At 36.9% G+C, this 21,193-nt stretch overlaps 2 protein-coding genes and 1 non-coding gene across 5 annotated transcripts; 2 read left to right on the top strand and 1 right to left on the bottom strand.

Annotated features, from left to right (window-relative positions):
- The first annotated feature begins 580 nt into the window (after window positions 1-580).
- Window positions 581-652, top strand: TRNAQ-UUG. The gene has a single exon. It is a non-coding gene; the product is annotated as a tRNA-Gln (tRNA).
- A 912-nt stretch (window positions 653-1,564) lies between these two features.
- Window positions 1,565-6,094, bottom strand: LOC103702678 (TLC domain-containing protein 2). Its single transcript, XM_008785210.4, has 3 exons — window positions 5,804-6,094; window positions 3,044-3,321; window positions 1,565-2,207 (listed from the first exon to the last, which is right to left on the bottom strand). The coding sequence occupies exons 1-3, from the start codon at window positions 6,039-6,041 to the stop codon at window positions 1,905-1,907; spliced, it is 819 nt and encodes a 272-aa protein (XP_008783432.1). The 5' UTR covers window positions 6,042-6,094; the 3' UTR covers window positions 1,565-1,904.
- A 2,222-nt stretch (window positions 6,095-8,316) lies between these two features.
- On the top strand, window positions 8,317-20,973 carry LOC103702677 (AUGMIN subunit 7). Of its 3 annotated transcripts, none has more exons than XM_008785207.4 (10): window positions 8,317-8,656; window positions 9,266-9,351; window positions 10,322-10,383; window positions 14,518-14,609; window positions 14,718-14,843; window positions 16,829-16,919; window positions 18,351-18,458; window positions 18,834-18,932; window positions 19,829-20,003; window positions 20,147-20,323. In XM_008785207.4, the coding sequence occupies exons 1-10, from the start codon at window positions 8,523-8,525 to the stop codon at window positions 20,152-20,154; spliced, it is 981 nt and encodes a 326-aa protein (XP_008783429.2). In that variant the 5' UTR covers window positions 8,317-8,522; the 3' UTR covers window positions 20,155-20,323. The 3 variants fall into 3 exon arrangements, with proteins under 3 accessions (XP_008783429.2, XP_008783428.2, XP_038988767.1); XM_039132839.1 differs by lacking the exon at window positions 20,147-20,323 and adding an exon at window positions 20,744-20,973 and having other exon boundaries at window positions 8,437-8,656; XM_008785206.3 differs by lacking the exon at window positions 20,147-20,323 and having other exon boundaries at window positions 19,829-20,141.
- The last annotated feature ends 220 nt before the right edge of the window (window positions 20,974-21,193 follow it).

Raw genomic sequence — 21,193 nt, 5'->3', positions numbered from 1 at the left:
TAAACCTAGAAGGAACTGTAAGATTAATTAAGCTTCAATAAAACTTGTGTTGTTATAGAGAACTATATGGTTGATGGAAGGCGGGGAGCAATATTTTAAGACCTGATTGTGTTGAATGGGTTGAGCCGCTCGACATGGGACCTATAAGCTTATATAGGTCTAGTCAAATGTAAACCCAGATTATCAAAAATACGAGGTGACGCACTGACCTGCACTATTAACCAACTCGATCCATCCGAGTCAACTCAATAACCGTAGATAAAAAAACAACAGCATTGTAATTTCTCTTCTATCGATTATACTTTTAGATGGCCTCCAAAGGCCTCTGCCGCCGCGGCGATCTCCACCACCGCGAGTGTGTCAACCGTCGAGAGAAGACGAGGGTTTCACTCTCAACTCGAAGTGACTAATCTTCAATAATCTCCTATGGGAATGAATCAATCAAGTGGGGAAGTAGGATTTCAGAGGGGAATACTATAGGGAGAAATTAGGACCCAGGCTTCAGCTACGTGAGACTTGATGGACAATGTATGCGATATATTTCCCATAAACAACGTTTTCGATTTGTTTTTGTATATGCGGTTCCATGGTGTAGTGGTTAGCACTCCAGACTTTGAATCTGGCGACCTGGGTTCGAATCCCGGTGGGACCTTTTTTTTTATTTTTCTTGTAGAAACATTTGGTATTCTTCGGACAATTCATAATGTTTTTAAGGAAATCTGAAACAGTGCAGAGTTAAACACCTTACACAAATTTTCCCCACCCGGATTTGACTAAACAAATACTTTTATGCAAGATTATCAATAATGTCGAGTAAATTTTGCTTCTTAAAGACCTTTCATTTAGAAACCATTATTTCCGAAATCAACATTCAAATTTCTGCAGGACATCAACAGCAGCAGCAAGAAAAACAAATATTTTTTTCCAATCACAAGCCTAGTATCAGAGTTTCCACAAATTCTGGAAGAAATTTATAGCGAAGTTCCAGGGATACTGAAGCATATTGGCTTGCTAATTGAAGCCGGATACACAGATATTCAACCTGCTGGATAGAAAGAGCTGTATCATATTCTCTTTTTGTGCAAATAGTTCTTTCAATTGATAAAATGCTTGGTAATCCCACCCAATTTCTGTAGAACATCAATAACAGAAGCAGCAACAGCAGTAGTAACAATAAATATTTTTTCTTCAATCACAGGCTTAATGTACAAAATAGGAAGAAATTTATTGTTTACGTATGACAAAACCGAACCAAAGAATGAATTAATTGTAGCAGGGGTTCTACATCTCTGTATGGCCACCAGCCAGGTTTGCGTACATGTATTGCAGGGAGATCTAAGATGTAAGCCTTTCAGCACACGCTCAATCAACAAATGGCTGTATGGTTTCGCACAAACATATAATTATAAGAATAGCACAGCAAAGTTTCAAAAAAATCAGGAATAAATTTATGGCCTACCAAGTTCCAAGGATATTGAAGCAAATTCGCATCCCAATTGAAGCCGGATGCACAAATATTTGACCTGCTGGATAGAAAGAGCTATATAAGATTTCCTTTTTGTGCAAATGGTCCCTTCTATTGATAAAATGCTTGGAAACACCATCAAGTTTCTGTATAATATCAATAACAGCAGCAGCAGCAGCAGCAATAACAACAAATATTTTTCTTCAATCACAGGCTTAATGTACAAACAGGGAAGAATTTGTTGGGTACGTATAACAAGACCCAATCAAAGAATGAACTGTAGAAGGGGGACTAACATCTCCGTAGGCCCACCAGGCAGGGCTTGTGTACATGTATTGCAAGGAGATCTAAGATGTAAGTCTATCAGCACAGGTTCAATCAACATGTAAACTGTCTGGCTGGATGCTCCCAGACAAACATAATCATAAGAATAAAACCTTCAGTCCCGATGCCTTTGCTGATTTCTCTCTCGCTTATATGCTCTGAAGAGATCAAATCCTAGAAAGAAATTCAACAAATTCATCCCAAACATGCCAAAAAGAGCCAGTGGGAGCTCAATCCCTCTTCCAAACTTGGGTGCATCTATGACAAGCTTGTATGTGATGAGGAGGTGGCCTACAAGCCTTGCAGTGAAGAACATAGCCCAGTTAAGCATCCACTCAACCCTCACAATTCTGCTCCTGACATCACGAAACCCAGCCATCCGTCGTATTTTTCTCACATGCAGAAAAATGGAATGGAGCTGCAAAGCATTAAGAATCAGATTATATGTATGCCATGACTTTTTGGCAGCAGAAATCAACACATGCATCAACATATGACTAGTCTAAACACCAATTCCCAACCATGGGTGGGTTAGTAACCCAGAAATCTAGGCACCGTTTGTCCCTCCTTTAACAATTACTGAGCATAATCATCAAAATTAAAAGGCATGCATCCAAACCAAAATATTCACATTAAGAACAATATTGAGGCACAGAACATGGATTCAAGAAATTATGATGAAAACCCAAATTTGCCTTTTACACAACTCTTGACTGCTTTGCCTACTGTTCCTGTTTATAACAAGCAATTGAACATCAAAAACAACAATAAAAAAAAAAAAAATTCCGCTTCAGGGAAAAAGAAAAGGAATGATATGTTTTTCATGAATAAGGCATATTGCCAGCACTTTTGATCAGAATTGTCGCCATATAACATGTTTCTATGTGGGTACATGGACCATGATAAGAAATCAAGGATTGTCACTGTTGAGAGTTCTGGACTGTCATGATAATATCTCAGAAAAACTTTCAGTGCTACCATTACCCAAAATTCAAAACTAAGATTCTAGCTTTATTGATTTGATTACCAAGAAGAGTCTAATTCTCCTTCTCCATGTGTGAAAATGATAGTCATGAATGAAAATTTCTACTGTTTTCTATACACATCCTCCTCTTTTCAAGAGGTAAAAAATATCAAGGCATATCTTTCAACAAAAAAAAAATGCTGAGGCAGGAAATTAGTCAATTAGTTCATTGCTTTGAAAATTCATGCAAAAACAATTAGGGCATGGAGAAGAAGAAAGCTCTAAGATACCTCACAAACAAGGGTGAGTATAAGATAGTTGATGGTGACATTCCGGTACAGAGCCAACGTAAAGCAAACCAGCAATACCAGATGGTGCACAAGGATAGAGGGAATCCAGCCACTATATAGCCGATAGCGAAGCATATCCAATTGGTCATATGCAAAGTAACCACAAGAAAAGCACAATGCTGAGTATGCACCTAGCCATGTCCCGCCAAATAACTGTGCATGATCAAATATGTTGCTGAGACCTTTTGTGATCCACTGATTAACCACGATAAAAAGAACTGCATATCACAAAACAATTTCAGTAAGAAGCGAGATGGACAAAGCTTTATACTATCATGATAAAATTTTAATTGGAGCACAAGTTCAAGGAGAATTTACATGTCATTACAAATTATGATGTAACACTTTAAATCAGTAGTTACTGTGGCAGTTAATTTTATCAAATATGCTTACTTCAGAAACTTAGCATGTGTGTCAGGGGAACCAAATCTTGCTTATTATCACAGCCAATACAGTAACATAGACTAACATGAACTGCAACAAACTACATATCCAGAACAATTATAAAGCAAGGACCTTCTATTTATCTCCTCCATTTTAACACATGCTTTCTCTAAAAGTTAATGTATATTGGAGATTTCATTTGTTTCATCACATGTCTCTCTTAGGACCATATCGTCCTGATGGTATGTGTTAAACTTTCAGACAGTGTCTATAAACATTAGCAATCAGGATGTGGATCTTTAGTAATAACGAAAGGAGTAAACTATCACCAAAAGTTGATAACATAACTATGGATAACATAATGGAAAATCTGTATGACACAATCTTTTAGAAGTATTTTATCTATCATACATGCAATGTTACATGGACATCACCTAACTTTTCATCTAAGGCCACCTCATTTGAAAGTGGTCATGTTGAAATGATTTGAGTTGCTTCATCAGAACCTTCTTGGTCTTCACCTCTTATTTCCATCAACCTAAATTAGGAAAGGCCTCCTCCCAGAGATATACTTCACCAATGTAACAGAAGTCTAAAATGCACATTTATCCTTTACTCTCATAGTTTTGTTGTTTCTCTACTTTTTGTTGGCAATTGGTAAATGGTCATTAAAGTGATTAGAGAGGATAAACTTTTGACACTCAAGAGTTCAAGAAAACTGACGACTCAATGATGTAGGACAGCCTTGATTAGAGAAAATTCAAGGATGCTTAATGGGTTGTTTTGGGCTAAAAGGGTAGGGAAATTGTGTAAGAAGCTAGGGTTTGTGCCAGTATATGGATGGGGAGTGATTTGAGCGCAAAATAGAGGCAAAAAGATGAAGATTTGGGGGTTATATATGAGCTGGAAGTATAAAAAACGAAATAAAAAAATTATTTGTTTTGTAAATTTGCAGGCTAATTGATGGATGGGTGACTGTGTATTGTTGCTTGTGGTTGCTAGGGTTTAGTGGGGATGAAATCAGATCCGAATTTAAGGTTTTGTAGGAGGTTGTAATTAAAGAAATAGAAGAAAAAAAGGAGATATTTTCCGGGCATCACACCTAGAATCCTATAGGCATCACACCTTGGGTTAGAATTGCATCTCACAACTCTAACAGAAAGCATAATTGCTAAGAAAAAAATCTCTAAAATTTTGACTGCTTTCAATAATGAGGGAATACAGCCCTACTTATAGAGTTCTACTCCTTCTATTCTAACTAAAACCTGGATTCCACATAACAAATCTATAATTTTGACTAATGAAACCCAACTACAGACTATAAATAAAGCTCCAAAACATAAATAAACCTAACATACGACCCAGGAACCATATGACAGCCCATATCCAGATCTGGAAAATACAAAAAATATTCCTGACTCTAAAAACTTAAGAAAATGTTAATAAAACTGAACCAACATTACAGTACCACTAAGAAACATAAAATTAAGACTCTCTAATGACTAATTGATCCTAAGCAAGGTCCCAAGAGGAATCATAAAGGCAACTAGATGAAAATCTTTGAGTGTAAAATTTAATCGAGAAATACCAAAAGACTGTCTCTTAAGAAGCAACAGAACGTTTTAGCCTGAACAGTCGAATTTCAACTGCAACATCTTATGTTCAAGGGCTTGTTTTTGGTAATGTTTTGAAGGGCCCGTTTGGTATTGCTTCTGTTCTTTTCCGTTTGGTATTGCTTGTTTTCAAAAACCAACGAAGAATAATGATGAACTAGAATGAGTAACTTGTGGTGTGGAACCATTCCGTTTTTCTGAATTGTTTGTAAAATCTTTACAGCTTATTGTAGCAAAGAGTTTGTCGCTTTCAGAAAAAAAAAAAGTGCAAATAGAACCATGAACAGCAGAAGTTTTGTGCAAATGCTATCTTCAACATCAATCTTCGTGAGTTATTTCACTTATTCATAGACAAATAAAAAAACGAAACAAAAATGATACCAATCAGGCCCTTAATTTTTCACTAAACCCGTTTGATAAAGTCCCTCTTTTTAAAAAGCCGCACCATAAAAATCCTATTCTTTCACAAGCTTTCGCATAACCTATTTGATAAAAATCTCTCCTTCCACTAACCGAGTAATATCAAAAATAATCTCACAGGGAACCAATCAAAGGAAACCCAAAATGCACAAACGATGAAACCAAAATCCCATCCATCCAATAATCAAACACCTACGAAAACCCAAATAAATCTAGTCAGTAAAAGATGGAGCAATTGGGCGGTGGTGAAGCGAAAAGATGGCACTTAGTTCTTAGTTGTTACCGGAGCCGGAAGTGATAGTGGAGTGGAGCAAGGAGACGGCGGTGTTGACGAAGAGGGGGTCCCGGGAGAGGGAGAGGCGGATGATCCAGTTGGCCGCCTGGAAGAACCAGAAGCCACCGACGACGGCCATGAGCTCCGTGCGGCCGTTGAAGGCCATCTCGAACACCACCGAGACGGCCCACAGGACTAGCGTCGCCACGAAGAAGACCGCGGAGTCGGCGCTGCTGCCCCTCGCCATGGCTCTCGCTTCTCGCTCGCTCTCTGGGGCTTCGTTTGAGCATCTCCAGACTTTGATGCACCGCTATGCTTCTGGGATCTGCTCACCGGATAGTAGCTTTACGGTACTCGTGTTCCGTTCAGACATTTTTATGGTTTTGGATTTCTTTTCCTTAACAAAAGTTTTAAAACATTTGATGTACCATCGAAGACTTTACTAGCTTTATAATCTCATCTCTTTATCAATTAAATGAATTGGAGAGAGAAAGCTCTTACCCCTCCAACATTAAAAATAATATTAAAAAATTATAAAAAATTCTCCATGCTATGTAAACTAAGAGTTTCATCATCTGATTTATTATGAAATAAATGGAAAGTGAGCAATCCAAACTCTCCCATCTAAATTAAAATGATTGTAAAATAATTTAAATTTGATATTGAAAATCATAAGACATTTAATATGAAAATTGCATTTGAATTTGAAATTTTGTAGTAATCCAAAAGAAAAAAGAAAAAAATATTTTATTAAGAAATGATTTCCTTTAAAGTAATTCACATTTGTTGTCTTTATTTATTTTTATTTTTTTTGCGAAAACCTAACCTAACCTAACCCAACCTTATCATAAAAGCTAACCTAAATCTTAAAAACCCTCATATTCTCACATTACCCCTCATCTCTCAAATTTTTCCTAATCTCTTCAATCTACCCTCCACAACAAGCTCTCCTATAGTGACTAGACTCTCCTCCCCAACCATCACCATTAATCCTCCTGTTTCTCTTTGCCGCTCACCCATAAGGGCCATTGCAGTGGCCAAAGCCTCCTCCTTAATGAGCAACACCATGGTACTAGACCCCTCCCTAGCCTCTGTCGCAACTAGTTTCCCATCTACCATAACTAGCAACAAAATTTGCTTCATGGAGTGGAGTTTTTCATGAAAATGATGCTTCATAGCACCACTCCATTCTCCAAGTACTAATTCTCATAGTAGTTAGGATTAGTGAAGTATAGAGAAGTCACATCGATGACAAAGTGGGTCTCTTGCAAAGAGTGGAAAGTGAAGTGGTGCCAGGAAGTTTTTCTTTTTCTTTTCACAATGGCCTGAAGTCACATCAATACCACCAATTCACTTTTTTGCACTTGTCATCATCAGGTATCAGGCACCTCCACTTCTAATTAGGGAAAAAAACAGAGGAGGAAGTGAGTCCACAATACTCACACTATCCATCATCATCAACATATACTCCAAAATTGTTGATCCTCCAACATCAATAATGACCTGTGCATGTGTCACATATATGGTGAAAGAGAAGGGCAATAAACCTTTTACATATTCTATTGAAAGCTAGATTAGGTTAGATGTTACTGATTTCTTGGGATGAAAGTCCTTGGTTGTGAATGGTGGAGGAAACTGAAGAGGTGGCGCGAGATGGAGCAAATTTGGTTGGTGATGAGTGATGGATGAACTTAGGAGGTGGAGGGAGATGAAGTAGATTTGGTTAGCAAGGAGCACTGGAGAGGGTTTGACTATTAACTTTCTTTCTCTTTATACTCTAATAGATTATGTAAATAAAGTCAACAACCAAGTAACTTGATACTTTAAAGTTTCAATTTCTGTCCATTTGTCGACAAGATTAGCCATGCATGAATATGCACTCAAAATATTTTCTTATTATTATGATTTCATGAAAGCATCAGATTAACCAAGCATGGCCTAGCACCCAAGAGGTTTCCTTCTTTCTGTAACTTACGGTTGACGGATTAGGAGGTGGTCCAATATGATCACACCAACTTATTAAGTATAGATTATCAAGGGTTTGTCCCAAATGGTTTATAATACCTCACTACAATTAAGCTAGCTTACCAGCGAAATTTTCCAATAATTTGGATCAGAAATCAGAAACATAAAAGATAATACAGAGGATGAGGCACCGACGCGTAGCCACCCCAAATGAAGCTTTTATAGTGGTGGGCCGCGAATGAGGTCACCTAGTCAGCCGTGCTGTTCATTTTTCTGTGTATATATGTGGCCCATAATAGACCATCATCGTCTAAAAGTCTGCGAACATTATGTAACAGTGGGCTAGAACCTGCATCGAGTTCCGACCCAGATCCACTCTATCTCCATGGTCGAATTTTTCCCGAGCAGAATACGATCCGCATCCAGTACATACAACCTAATAGCAACCAGCAGGGGCTGAACCTCGTCACGAAAATCCATAGGCATGATCAGAACCGTCCGACAAGCTGGATCCAGGGATGACGTGTAAAAACTTACGAAGTTGCAACTTAGGCCTCACAGTGTGACCCGGCCACATAGGTTTCAAAAATTAGGTCCATTCGCCTCAGGAGGTCCGGCGACCAGGAAAAATAGAAAAACTAATGAAGGACGGCTTCAACGGCCACGGACGATATAGTGGCTTCTTCTGCTTACGATCTGCGACGCCTCCAACTGCGGAGCAGCGGCAGCGGAAGACGTCGTCGTTGTTATTGTAATCTCCGAGATGGCGTCGAAGCAAATGGAGGAGATCCAGAGGAAGCTGGCAGTCCTCAACTACCCCCGCGCCAACGCCCCCGCCCAATCTCTCCTCTTCGCCGGCGTCGAGAGATACGCCCTCCTCGAATGGCTCTTCTTCCGGTACCCCCGGCGGCCTCCTTTCGAATGTTCCCTTCTCTTTCACTCCATTCCTTTCTTCTGACCCGACTTGGGCTCCTCAAAACCCTAGCTTGCGGATGTTTCTATGGCCCTTTTACTTGAAATGCTGTCCCAATTTTACGTCGATCTGCTCGGTAACCCAGTCTTTCCGAGCAATAGAGGACAAAAGTTTAAATTTTTAGGGAATTCGATCTGATTTCGCGCCGTTTTGTAGTGCGTCTTCCTCGACTATGGAAAATTATCTCAAAATTCGTTTTTGCGTGTACTTCGCGATCCTTTACTTCGACCCATTTCCGATCCAGTCCCAATTGGGTTCGTCTGGAACCCTAGTTTTCTGCGGCCATTGTTCTTGAAATGTTTGCCAATTCGAACTTTGTTCTATTCTTTACATCTTTCTCCGAGCCATTTCTAGGATTTTGATCTAATTTTCAGTCACTTCATAGGATTTTTGTTTGTCATTTTTATGGCATTAAAATATATATTTTTTTCTTTTTTCTTTTATCCCAACATTACTGAAATTGCGATATTGGATGCCAAGTACAAAGCCTAGCAACTTGAACACCGTGATGGTAACGCTTTGGCTCGTTGCAGGCTCCTAGGTGACAGATCACCCTTCACTCAACAGAATTGGCAAGGGGATAGCATGGATCGTGATGAGGAGAATACTCGAATCCAACGTAAGTCGCTTTTTCTTTTTTCAATACAAGCTGGTAAATTCCTGCTATTCACAATTTCTCTGTTACTTTTGAGCTGATTTTGCTATCACCACTGAGAACGTCTGTTCCTTATCATAGGCCATGGAATGCCATTTCTTTTGCCATCCAAGAAAAATTTTGTAAACCCTATGATTTTTTTGTTATTAAAATCATACATTGCAACCCATTTTATGATTATTAAGTTTTTCCCTGGAGAGAGGAAATCTATGGAGAGTGTTAATACTTTGTATTATAATGTGAGTGAACTTGTGCCTAGCCTAGTATGTCTCTTCAAGTGAAGCTGGAGTTAGGTAGGCCAGTACACGGCCATAAGTTTAGTTGAGCATATCATTGACTCTATTGGGTTCGGACCAGGTATGTCTATGATTACAAAATTTGGGATCTTGGATTTATTTGATAAGTTAAAAATATTGTGGTTTAATGGGCAAAAACACCCTCAAAAAAATCATGAGAATGTTGGCAATTTTGGCAATTTGTTTGAAGGGCAAGGCCATCTTTAGAGGTTTGCTGGTTCCGCTGGTTCATTCAACAGATCCTGCATGCATTTCTGCACACCCTATATGCATTTTGGCAAAAATTTGCAGAATTTAACCCACCTCTTCTTATTATTGTTTGAGAGTTAGGGCATGACTAAGTAAGAAAAGGGGATTGGTGGAGATATCTTCATGGAAGAACTCTAAGGTAGAGCTTATGGTAGCACATTAATTTTGAGATAATCGACTCAGTTAGGGAGGGGTTATGATGTGAAAGGAGTGGGAAATTTTAGAGTAGGCTGAGTGAGGCAAATCGTCATACATATATATGCTGGTGAAAAACATGCTTTCCCCAAGTCTTCAACAATCAATATGCATACATGTTCTATATTTTTCTATCATCCTATTTTCTCTTTCAGGATATTGTTGTGAATAACCAAATACTTCGATGTTCACAGACTTGGCTGAGATAGCAAGCTTCTTGGGTATTACATCGTCAGTTGATACAGAAGCAATCCAAGTGAGTTAAATGATTTATTAGGAAAATAAGATCTTTCTCAGTTATTATTGCCACGTGAGGGTTGAGATGTACTCTTGTTAGTTTCCTTTTCCATATAATTTTTGAATTTTCATAAACATTGACGTATCACATGTAAATCTTCTTGCAACACTATCACTTGAATACACTTCTAACTGAACTTTTAATGTTCCTAAAACCATCATAAGTAAACTACAGAAGAGTACACATATAGTATAAATAGTTTTTCAATTATATTACTGTTGTATTGCAAAAACTACAGGAAAGTCAATTGATTTGAAAATCGAATACTACAACAAGTCAATTGATTTATGACTTTCAGCACATTAACACTTCACTAGTTTTCTTGTTACACCGAGTCTATTGATTCATAAATGAATAATCTTTATAAACTACGTAGAATGTAATTGCTTTAACCATGTTGCTGTCTACATAAAATAATCATAATTAAATTCAAATTCTAGAATGCAGTGTTGCTTTTGTTTTTGAGGCAACATTGAATAGATATAGTAGGAAATCAAATCTCTTGTTTCCCTCTAATACTCGTCCTTTACACAATGTGGTGCTGTTGTGCAGAAATTGTGAAGTAAATATTGAATTTGACATTAGTGGTCCATAGAATGAGTTTTCAAGCTTGTTACTAACTGTAAGATTATTCTTCTTATTTCTGCTGGATGCTAGTGGTCAATTAACATGTTATATCAATTGCAAGGGACTGAACTATAATAAACATGGTATGATTGTTAGCAGGTCCTTTAAGTGACATGGAGAACATTAATCTTCAGTCAGATGCACATGCAAAGAGGAGACTGGATTGTGAAAAAGGGTTATTGGGTTGGGTTCACAACAAGGAGGGATATGTGGACCTTTGATAATTAGGTTGGTTTTCTGGATTCAATTTGCTCTCTATCATGTCAAACCTAGAGCTTGGATAGTGAAAGATTATTATGAGGAGTTATTAATGAAGTGTAGAGCGTATTATTTTCAATGGAGTTCTGCTTGACGAGGAAGTTTATATTAGCAAACAAGCGGTCATCCTGTGATGACTTTGATTGATTGAGGAAGGGAACAAAGAAATACTAAATTTTGGTGATGGGCAGCAAAAGGTTGCTTCCTTGTGAAGTCCTTTTATGTTTTGTGTTATCAGAAAAGGATGTTCTACAGCTGGAAAAAGATTGCTAATCATCTGATAACCTATAAAATCAAGGCCTTTTTGTAATACAATTCAAAATATCCTTTTGTAACCTTCTGCTAAAAAAAAGTCCTCACACCACCCACAAACCTCCCAAGAATTCAAGGAACAGAAAGGGTGCTTTCTCTTGCTTATGAAGAATAGAAAGCATGAATATCCCCTTGGTCTCATCTGGTAAGTTGAATGCAACTTTTGATGGTTTTTCTTTTGTCCCTTTCGCATTATGGCGATACATAGTTAGCTTGGGACCTTCATTAATATTTAAACAAGAGGATAAAGACTATGAAACATCATCTAGTAAGTGGGTTTGGTAGGAAATTTAATAACAAGAAAATTAATATTTTCATGAAGGCACAGTTTAGATGTGTATCAATGTGGAGCTGGATTACCTATGATTGTGTTTGCTTCAAGATATATATATATATATATATATATATATAGAATGAGGATCCATATTACCTTGATGGGGAGAATACTCAAAATACTGGAGTATTGGCGAAACCAGAGTATTTTGAAGCTTCACCATTAGAATTTATGTAGTTGTTTTTATGCTTGGTAAGGATATACTTAAGGGCCAATGTTTGAGATTTTTAATGTTTGCTTTAACATCTAGAATTTCTTTCATAAGTTGTTGAGCTCTCTCTTACTCTCATTTACACTCCCTGATTGCTCACTTCACATCTCCTTCCCATCCTTCTGCAATCAAGCTGTTGAATTTATTAACCATATTTTCCTACCTTCCCCTTCTTCTTGGGGCATATGCTTAAACTAAAGTGAGTGATAAAATTCAGAAATTATCCACCTTCACTTCCATCCATGTGGACTATTTGGATATCTAAAAGAATCAAGAAGCGCCTTTGACTTGCTTGGGATCAGTTGGTTCTAGCTCTTTGTTGGAGTTGAAGGAGGAAGCTCCATAACAAGATCTTCCATCGTAAATCTTGTCCTTCATAAATCCAACTTGCCTAATCTATTGTCAATGCTGGCCTTTATCTGCTCAATGAATAGGCTCTGCTCAATAGCTCTAAGCATTTTACAGATTTCTCTTTCTTTTGGTATCTCGTCTCTCCTGTTTTGCCTTTAACTTTGTAATTGCTCTGTCTCCTTCTCCACCTCTTATCCTTCCTATAACTTTATTTTTCTAGTAATATTGAGTGGGCTTTGTCCTCCCCTGCCCTTAAAAGAAAAAAAAGAAAATCTGATCCCGACCACTATGTCTCCCATCCAGCTCAACCCTTACCCCCTACTTTTCATATCCTAGGCCAGCCCCCTAATCTGCCTTGCCTGAACACTCTCTCCTGCCCAAAACCCAATCCATCTCTCCACATCTGTTATGACAATAACCAATACACCAAAAATACCTAGGTGTTAGAGGTATGTTTGACATAGGTCTTAATCACCTGCCTAGCACCATGAAGGCCATGCCCACCACAACCAGCCCATTATCAGCTCTACCTTCATCACCTTTTTACCACTACCTCCATCACCTTTTCCTCCTCCTCCCCCACCTAACCACCATATCATCGTCACGAACTCTGATGCCTCTTCCACCACCAGCACCACTATCCACCTACCAGGACCACCAACATTGCTGCCACCTCAACACTATTACTGCTGCCATGCCACCAGGCTGGTAAATGTTGCATCATAATTGCTTCCGACAAAAGCATTCCCTTTAACATAATTAGATGGTAATCACCATCATAGAAGTTGCTATGTTATTAGAAATGCATTTGGTTTTATGTATGGAGTGATCAAATTTTTATCAAATATAAACTAATAACCACTCTCCCCATTTTGATTAAATAGACATTTCTGAATAAGCATGTTACAATATCTCAGAGTTCAGATTCTTGTAGGAATTTTTCTTTTCCTTCTCATAGAGATGTGTTAGCCATTTGCTTGCCTATGTTTATGAAAGAAATTTAAGAGTAATTTATATTTAATTCTCACTTTAAATCATGAAATAGTTGATGTCCGAATAGTGAAGTCTCATTTGCGTAATGGTTAGTATAATTTAGATAGTATGTTTATTGGATGAAGAAATGGTTATAACTATTCTGTCATAGTTCTATCTCATGATTAGTTTATGGACATGATCCTGAGATGAGACATGTTGCATAATTTATGAAAGCCATTGGAATTGGTGAGACTACTTCAGAGATGCGTGGTTATGGTTGATTGCAATTACTCCTCTTGATGTTGATTCTATGCTGTCGTTCCTTGATTATGAGTGTCACCTCTTCATTTCATGAGAGAAAGCAACTCACAAGATAAATCTACCTTCACCTTGATGAGCACTTACCAACACTATCATAGTGACCTTAGACTGAAGAATTGCTTAAATGTTGCATGTGTTGTTAACATATTTTTCGAGTTCAATTTTCCAAGCCAGACATAAATTCACTCATTATGTAGAAAAGGAATGCTCCAGGGGGAAAAAGACCAGGGCGTTTCCTATTCTTCCATATTTTCTGATTCAAAATTCTTGTAATGGTTAGTTGCCAACGTCTACTCATAATGAGTGTTTTTGAATGTCGATATAATGTTCATTTGCAATTAGCTAATTTTGATGACTTAATTCTTTTCCTGTAGAATTTCCTTGAAACGTTCAAAGAGCTGATGTCACTGAATTTCTGAGTGAAAAAGGATTGTTCTCTTGATTCATCACTCATTACTAGAGTAGTTTTGATTCTCTGGAAATCTTTTCCCACAACTCTGACTCTTGACACAGGTGACAGTGTTAAGGTGTGCCACACGTCTAACTTTTTGACCTAAGAGAATAAAATTGACATGAGGTGACCTCCATACAGATATAAACAGACTGTTAGGTCAATCCATGAATATTGGATGCTTCACATGATTTGGCTTTCATTGATGATTTCTTCATGAGCTTCAGAGATGTTAATATTTGCTAATGACAGGGAAGAGGCAATTATGAAGAACGTGTGGAAATGCTTCGTCTTATTGTAGATCTTGTGGAAGCAAGCTGTTATGCTGACAATCCAGAATGGAGGTCAGAAGAGTTTTCTTGGTTTACATGTAAAATTCTTTATATCTGATGCAATCTCAATCTGTTTTGTTTCAATCTGCGGTTTATTGTAGACATCTGGTTTGTCTGCAGTGTTGATGAGCAGTTGGCAAAGGATGTACAGTTGGTAGATTCCATTGCTGAGAAGCAGGCTCAAGTTTTCTCAGAAGAATGCAAACTTTTTCCAGCAGATGTCCAGATTCAGTCGATTTACCCCTTGTAAGCAATTTGTGTTCTCTGCCCATTATGAAAGCCTGACACGGGATCAAATGCATTTTGCAATGATCAACTAGCATATGTTGCACAAATTCATGCAACACAGCTTTTAAGTTTCTTTCATCAAAACTAAAATTCAGAAAAGGAAAATCTTGTACAATTATTTAGTTAAGAATTTGGTATGTACAGGAATTCAACGACAGTTTTTAGGTTTTTAATATCTTTACCTGAGACTTTCTAGATATAAAAAATATAAAATTTTAATGCTTTCTAAATAAGAAGACATTTAACTAATTCTATAATTAATGTTCATCTTTCTTTGAAATGGGCTTGCTCAAGCTTGAGCAAAGATCTAGCACATACGTTCAACTAGGCTCTGCGGAAATTAACAGCCTCAGGATTGGGTTGTCTTTGACTCGTTTGAGTTTATGGGCCAGGCTCAAAATAGGTTCATGAAGGGCAATGCAGAATGGGATTTGGGAGAGATGAGGAAGACAGTACCTTGGGAGCATGGATTCTAGCATATGCAATATATAGAAGGCTTCTGCAGTGGGCTTCAGGTAACCAGGCTTACCTATCATATCTCGCCATCTCAACCTCCCATGACAAGGCAAGTGATGGATTTCTGTTTTCCAGGTCTTGGGCTCCCACCAACTGAGGCTAGAAAATCATGAGAGTTGCGGTGAGGCAAGAGGTCAAGGGTGAGGGTTTTGGGTGTAAGATTTGAGTGGTTGGGATGGGTGACCTAAGAAAGTTACTGGCTTTAATTTGTCCTCCGTTGTTCGGAAGCCTCACTGAACATGCACCCTATTGCTCAGGCTTGGCTTGTACACTAAACAAGCCCTAGTTTTTCTTTGGTCTTGACTAGTTTTGTTTATTACCGAGCCAAACCTGAGCTTTTCATGAAAGGCTCAGATTATTTGAACACCTGGTGATATTTGATGTTGTTTTCTTACAGCATTGCACGCCAGCCATATAAGGATTTCTTTCTTAAATAAGTGCAGGGTGTCAGCTGTAGATCCGCCATAATTTGGCACATGGGTTGGTTGGGGGGTGCTAAATGAAGTGGGTGAGTTATTTGGTGGCTGTTTGGTTGTCAAGTTCTATTAATATGGTTTTATATAAAAACTGGAATAAATGAGTTTTATGAAAAGTGCAAGTTTGTTTTTCATATGACTCATTTAGGGGAAAAATAGTGACAGGTCGCAATACTTCAAAACGAGTTGTATGAAAACCAGGTCTGACCCTGTTGTCCATTACACTTATATAAAATCATGTTTTATGATTATCTATTTTACTAAAATTCAGAGATAACCAAATAGCCCCATAAAAATTATGATATTGTCAATATTTGTAGTTTGGGGAGAGTGGAGAACTGATAGGAATGTTTGGATGTTATCCAAGTCTGGTTTTCTGATTTTATCTTGTTTTAGACTTTGTATTTGTTTTCTCCACATTTCTATAGATTCCTGTGGTCCCATGCTCAAAGACAGTGAATCATGCTTTACTTCTGTGGGTCCATGGCTTGTTCGGGATGGCATTTATTTTAAGGTGCATTTTACTCAGTGTTCATTGTTATGCCTGTTTCATTAATATGAGGAACTCCGTGCTTTCTGTTGTGCACATCTTTGTTTCTTTCTCATTCCTTCAATTCATCATCATCTCTCTGCGTTTTACTAAAAAGACTGTCATCCAAAACTATAAATATTGCCTTCTAGTTATCACCAAGTGCCTGGAAAGCTCTTATATTGTAAATTTAGCAAAAAAATTAATAAATGATAGTGACTCTTGCCTGCCTTTATTTAAAAAGTGTTGCCAGCTCCACATGTTCCACATGTTACATAGTTATTTTCATCCCTAGTTTCTGTGGCTGTACTGTAGTCCACTTTGTTTTTATACTGTGAAGACATTTGAACATGCTGTTTATGATCTGAAGTTATATGGTTAAAAAGTTATTCCAATTCATAGAGAATATATTCTTCTTGCAGACCAGATATATCTGAACTGGAGTTGAAGCTTGCCGAACATACAAAGAAATTGGCAAATTTGCAGCAGATGGTCCAGGAGTTGGCGTCTAAGGTTTACTTGATGCACATAACTGAATTACAGTTCGCATAAATTATACCTGGAAACATTTGCTTGCTGAAGAATGAGTATTACCCTTATGAAGTCTAATAAAACCAGCCAGATTTTGAAACTGGCATCATTTTCAGACAAGGCTCAGCTGGAACTGATTCCAACCATCTTTTAAAATTAAAACTTACACATTTACTACTTACTGGATTATTACTTGATTGTCATGCTTGTTAACATGATTTATATTTAGTCCTAAACCCTCTTAGGCCCCGTTTAGCATTGCTGCAGGTAGTAGAGTTTTTTCTATAGAGCTTTGGAAAGTAGAACTTTCACTGGTAGAGTTTTTAATAAAAAAAGTTATTTGCCGTTTGATAATTATATTTCTGAGATGCCGCGAAACTTTAATATTTGTAATATCAAGAAAGTACTTGTAAGATCAAGAAATGGCTGCAGCACTTTCGTACCATCAAAAAATATTATTATAAAGTATTTTTGATTTATAAATTATTTATTTTGATATTTTAATATAAATTGTATAATAAGTAATAAATTTTTATATTTATTATGAAAATACAATAATATTTTAAAATATTATATTATAATAATATTACAATATAATAACATGATATTATTATTGTATTATAGTAATATAACGGTATTATATTATTAAATTACTATTATATAATAATCATGATCATAATAAATATTATTATTGTATAATATAATATTATTATATTATATTATGATAACATCAAAATTGATATTATAAAGTATTTATTAATTTAAACATTATTTTTTATATGTTAATCTAAATAGTATAATAAATAATATAATTATTTTAAATCATATTTTAAAGAATATTACAAGGTTGAAACTCATAATCCTTAATTGCATGACTATAGAAATAAAAATGACACAAATTTATATGATGATGACAATAAAAGTATTTTAAATTAAATTTTTAAAAAATTGGTCGCAGGGACTCAAATTCGGGTCTCTTAGTTAAGCTTTTAAAAAACAGCTTTTGGACATATGTTAAGTAAAGCTTTTGCCCAAAAGCTCCAAATTTTAGCTTTTCCTTAAAAGTAATCCAAATGGGGTTTTAATGTTTAAGGCTTTTAAAATATTTTCATTTACCAAAAAAGAAGAAAGAGAGAGAAGCACAATCCTGCTCCAGACGTTGTCCAAATATTGCAACAAAAAATAACCTTCTTAAACAAATGAAGACTACAAAAATATACAACTCAGTACAGGGCTTCAATCTTGAATCAAACATGACAACTTTGTAGTAGCAACTGATTGGTTGACACGACCAAGTTTCTGCAAGTTGTACTTTTCTACTGGAAATATAAATATGTTGTTTGGGTTTTTCTGCCTATCTTTTGACATTTTTTTGACTCCATACTGGAATTCTTCCTGCTACCGTTTGTGCAGTACGATTACAATCCTAATGAGGAGTATGCGGAAACAGAGTTGAAGTTGAGGGAACACTTGGAGTCTTTTCTGGAAACTGTGAGGTCCTTCAATTTGATTTACACAAAGGTGATCTCAGGCTCTTGTTTGAAAATTTTTCTTTCATTTTTGTATAAGCAGTCCTATGTTGATTAATTTGTTGTATAAGAAGGCCTGTGTTACTGCCATAATGATGATTGTTGCGACAGCTGTTAAAATAACTAGTTGTTTGTGTAATTATGCTCTTCCCATTGTACGGAAGTAGTTTGAAGTCCAGATATTGTTAGTGTTATCGACTTGTGACAGTTCCAGTAAGGAACTCTTGGAATGGCTGACTTCTGCTGAGGCGCACTTTGAACACATACTTCAGATTGTTATATTTTTCTTTAAATTTTATTAACCTGAAATCATTCTATTATCTTGTTGCTTTGGAAAGATTTTGGTTGAAAATGTCCCATTTTGTAGGAAATTCGCCCTTGGACACACATGATGGAGGTTCCACAGTTGCATGGGTTCGGGCCAGCTGCTAATCGCTTACTGGAGGCTTATAACACACTTTTAAAGGTTAGTTCAGATTATCCACCTTCTATCAACCAATTGTTTTACTTCCATGTTTGAACCATATATAATTTCATAATATGCTAATTTGCTGATTGATTGCAATCTCAAAATCCATAGTCTGTAATCAATGAAAATACCCTCACAAAATGAGTATACATCGAAAGATGAACAGATTTTGCACCTATTCGGAACATCTTTATATTCTATATAAATTGATATTTTATTTAATAGTTGCAAAAGCTATATGCTTAGGGAACGAGAGACTGAAATATGAAACAAACAGGTAAATTAAATAGTACAAGTCACTAGGAGCATCAATAAGATGCTATTAAGTCACTAGGAGCATCAATGTCGTTGCCAAAGAAAAGGAAGATTATGACTTCTGATCTAGAAGAGCACTGGAGATGAGAGTATTTAGGTTTGTTTTCTTGGGAACAAATGCATGCTTATAGCAACTTGTTATCTTCAACCAATTCCCTGGACTGTAACATGTAATAGAAGTCATATGCCCAACATTTAACTTTTAATAAACATCCATCATTTTGGAAATAATATTGCCTCACCATATGTTTCTACTTTTACCTATTTCCAAACTCAAGTATTCTTTGTTTAGCAACTCGGATTTTGTCGGGCTACAGTTCTCATGTTATAAAGTTAGGCTTTAAAGTAAGTGTTTACAACTGCAGAGCTATCATATGGTCTGCTGGTATGGAGATGCTGCATTTGAACATGGTCAACATTTCAAATTTGGCGCAGCTGTTGCAATTTGCAAGACTATGTTTTGTTTTGCATCTGGCCTATATAATTGATAAGAAAATGATCTACTATAATAGCAACTATTTAAGTCTTGCTTAGAGATTGACAGCCTGCATTTTGAATGACTGAATGGTGGATGGCAGTTTTTGGGAAATTTGCGAAGTCTGCGAGATTCTTATGCAGCCATGGCTGTTGGATCGGTGTCAACAACAGATGAGCCTTCTTCTGTCGCAAAAATAATCATGGATTGTGAATCAGCTCTGACGTTTTTGAATCGTAGTCTTGCCATCCTCTCGACTTCTGTGGCTCGAGAGCAAGGTGAGGCCCTGTAAATGTATACAATGGATGCATAAATCGGCTTGTTATCATATTACTTTTGGATGCCTTGTTGCACTCTGTTTCCGAGAATGATGCACAAGTAGTTACAATTGTTTGATTCCAGAGCTATTATTTTCTGTCAGCTTGTTGAGATGGTGCTAATGATTAATGATGTGGTCATGATTAATGGTGGTCAAGATTTAGAAAAGATATGAAGCATTGGAGTTTGATCAAGCTATTAGAATGCCGAAAGATCTATCCCTATTGCCGATGCTAAATTCTTATTCAAATTACATGGATGCCCAGTCTTCTGTATCTCATTTCTTGCCCTAGTGTGTGTGCATGGCGAGCACTATCTCCTATTCTTTTACCAGTGGTGCCTAGGACATCTAGTAGCGATGGTACAATTACAGTGATCGAGAAGGTTCCCTCTCTCTCACACACAGAATGCTCTTCACCGATTTGTTTATTGCCCTTATTCATCGATACACCAATCATTATTATACTGTTCCAATTTTACTGGGATGTCTTGCAAGAGATGATTAAGATTTGTGATAGCCATTTCATAAGTTAGTTTCTTTAAACGAATGGTGAATCTAGTAATAGTATTCTTATTACTGATAATTCTTTTCTTTCCCCTTGGTTGATGGATGCTCCATATTATTCTCTTTTATTCAAATTGCTCTGAGTCTTACTCTGTAAATTACATATTTTGCAATCGTTTCATGACTTTTCCCAAGGGAGATCTCAAACAAACGGCAGAATATGGTGAAAGGAAAGTTCAGGCTCCTATTGAAGGGCAAGAAACGAGTATTTGGTGACTCAAGGGTAAAAGGCAGATGATGTCACTGATGAAGAAAGTCTCGTTCTCGTCTGTGCTACTCGATGCTGCCTATAGCCTTCAGCGGAGGTAGCGACTGGAAGCTGGAGGCCTCAAGAATAGGATTGTCAAAGTTGTTAAAATATAGAGTCAAATCAATAATAAAGATAGGAAAATCACATGTTCTTTCTTTTTTTTCGCCTTAAGTTCATTGCGAGGTATAGATTTCTAAGAGCATATATTGAAAAAATAAGCCCATGACATCAAATTCTACCAAAAAAAAAAAAAAGAAGAGACCATGAGATTAAAGCTTGTAGGCTTTATTCTAAATGCCTTGGCTTCAGGCATGTAACACAGTGGCCAGTGGGTG

Source organism: Phoenix dactylifera, chromosome 1, assembly GCF_009389715.1.
Source record: "Phoenix dactylifera cultivar Barhee BC4 chromosome 1, palm_55x_up_171113_PBpolish2nd_filt_p, whole genome shotgun sequence".
Taxonomy (NCBI): domain Eukaryota; kingdom Viridiplantae; phylum Streptophyta; class Magnoliopsida; order Arecales; family Arecaceae; genus Phoenix; species Phoenix dactylifera.
This window is presented reverse-complemented; position numbering and strand designations above follow the sequence as displayed.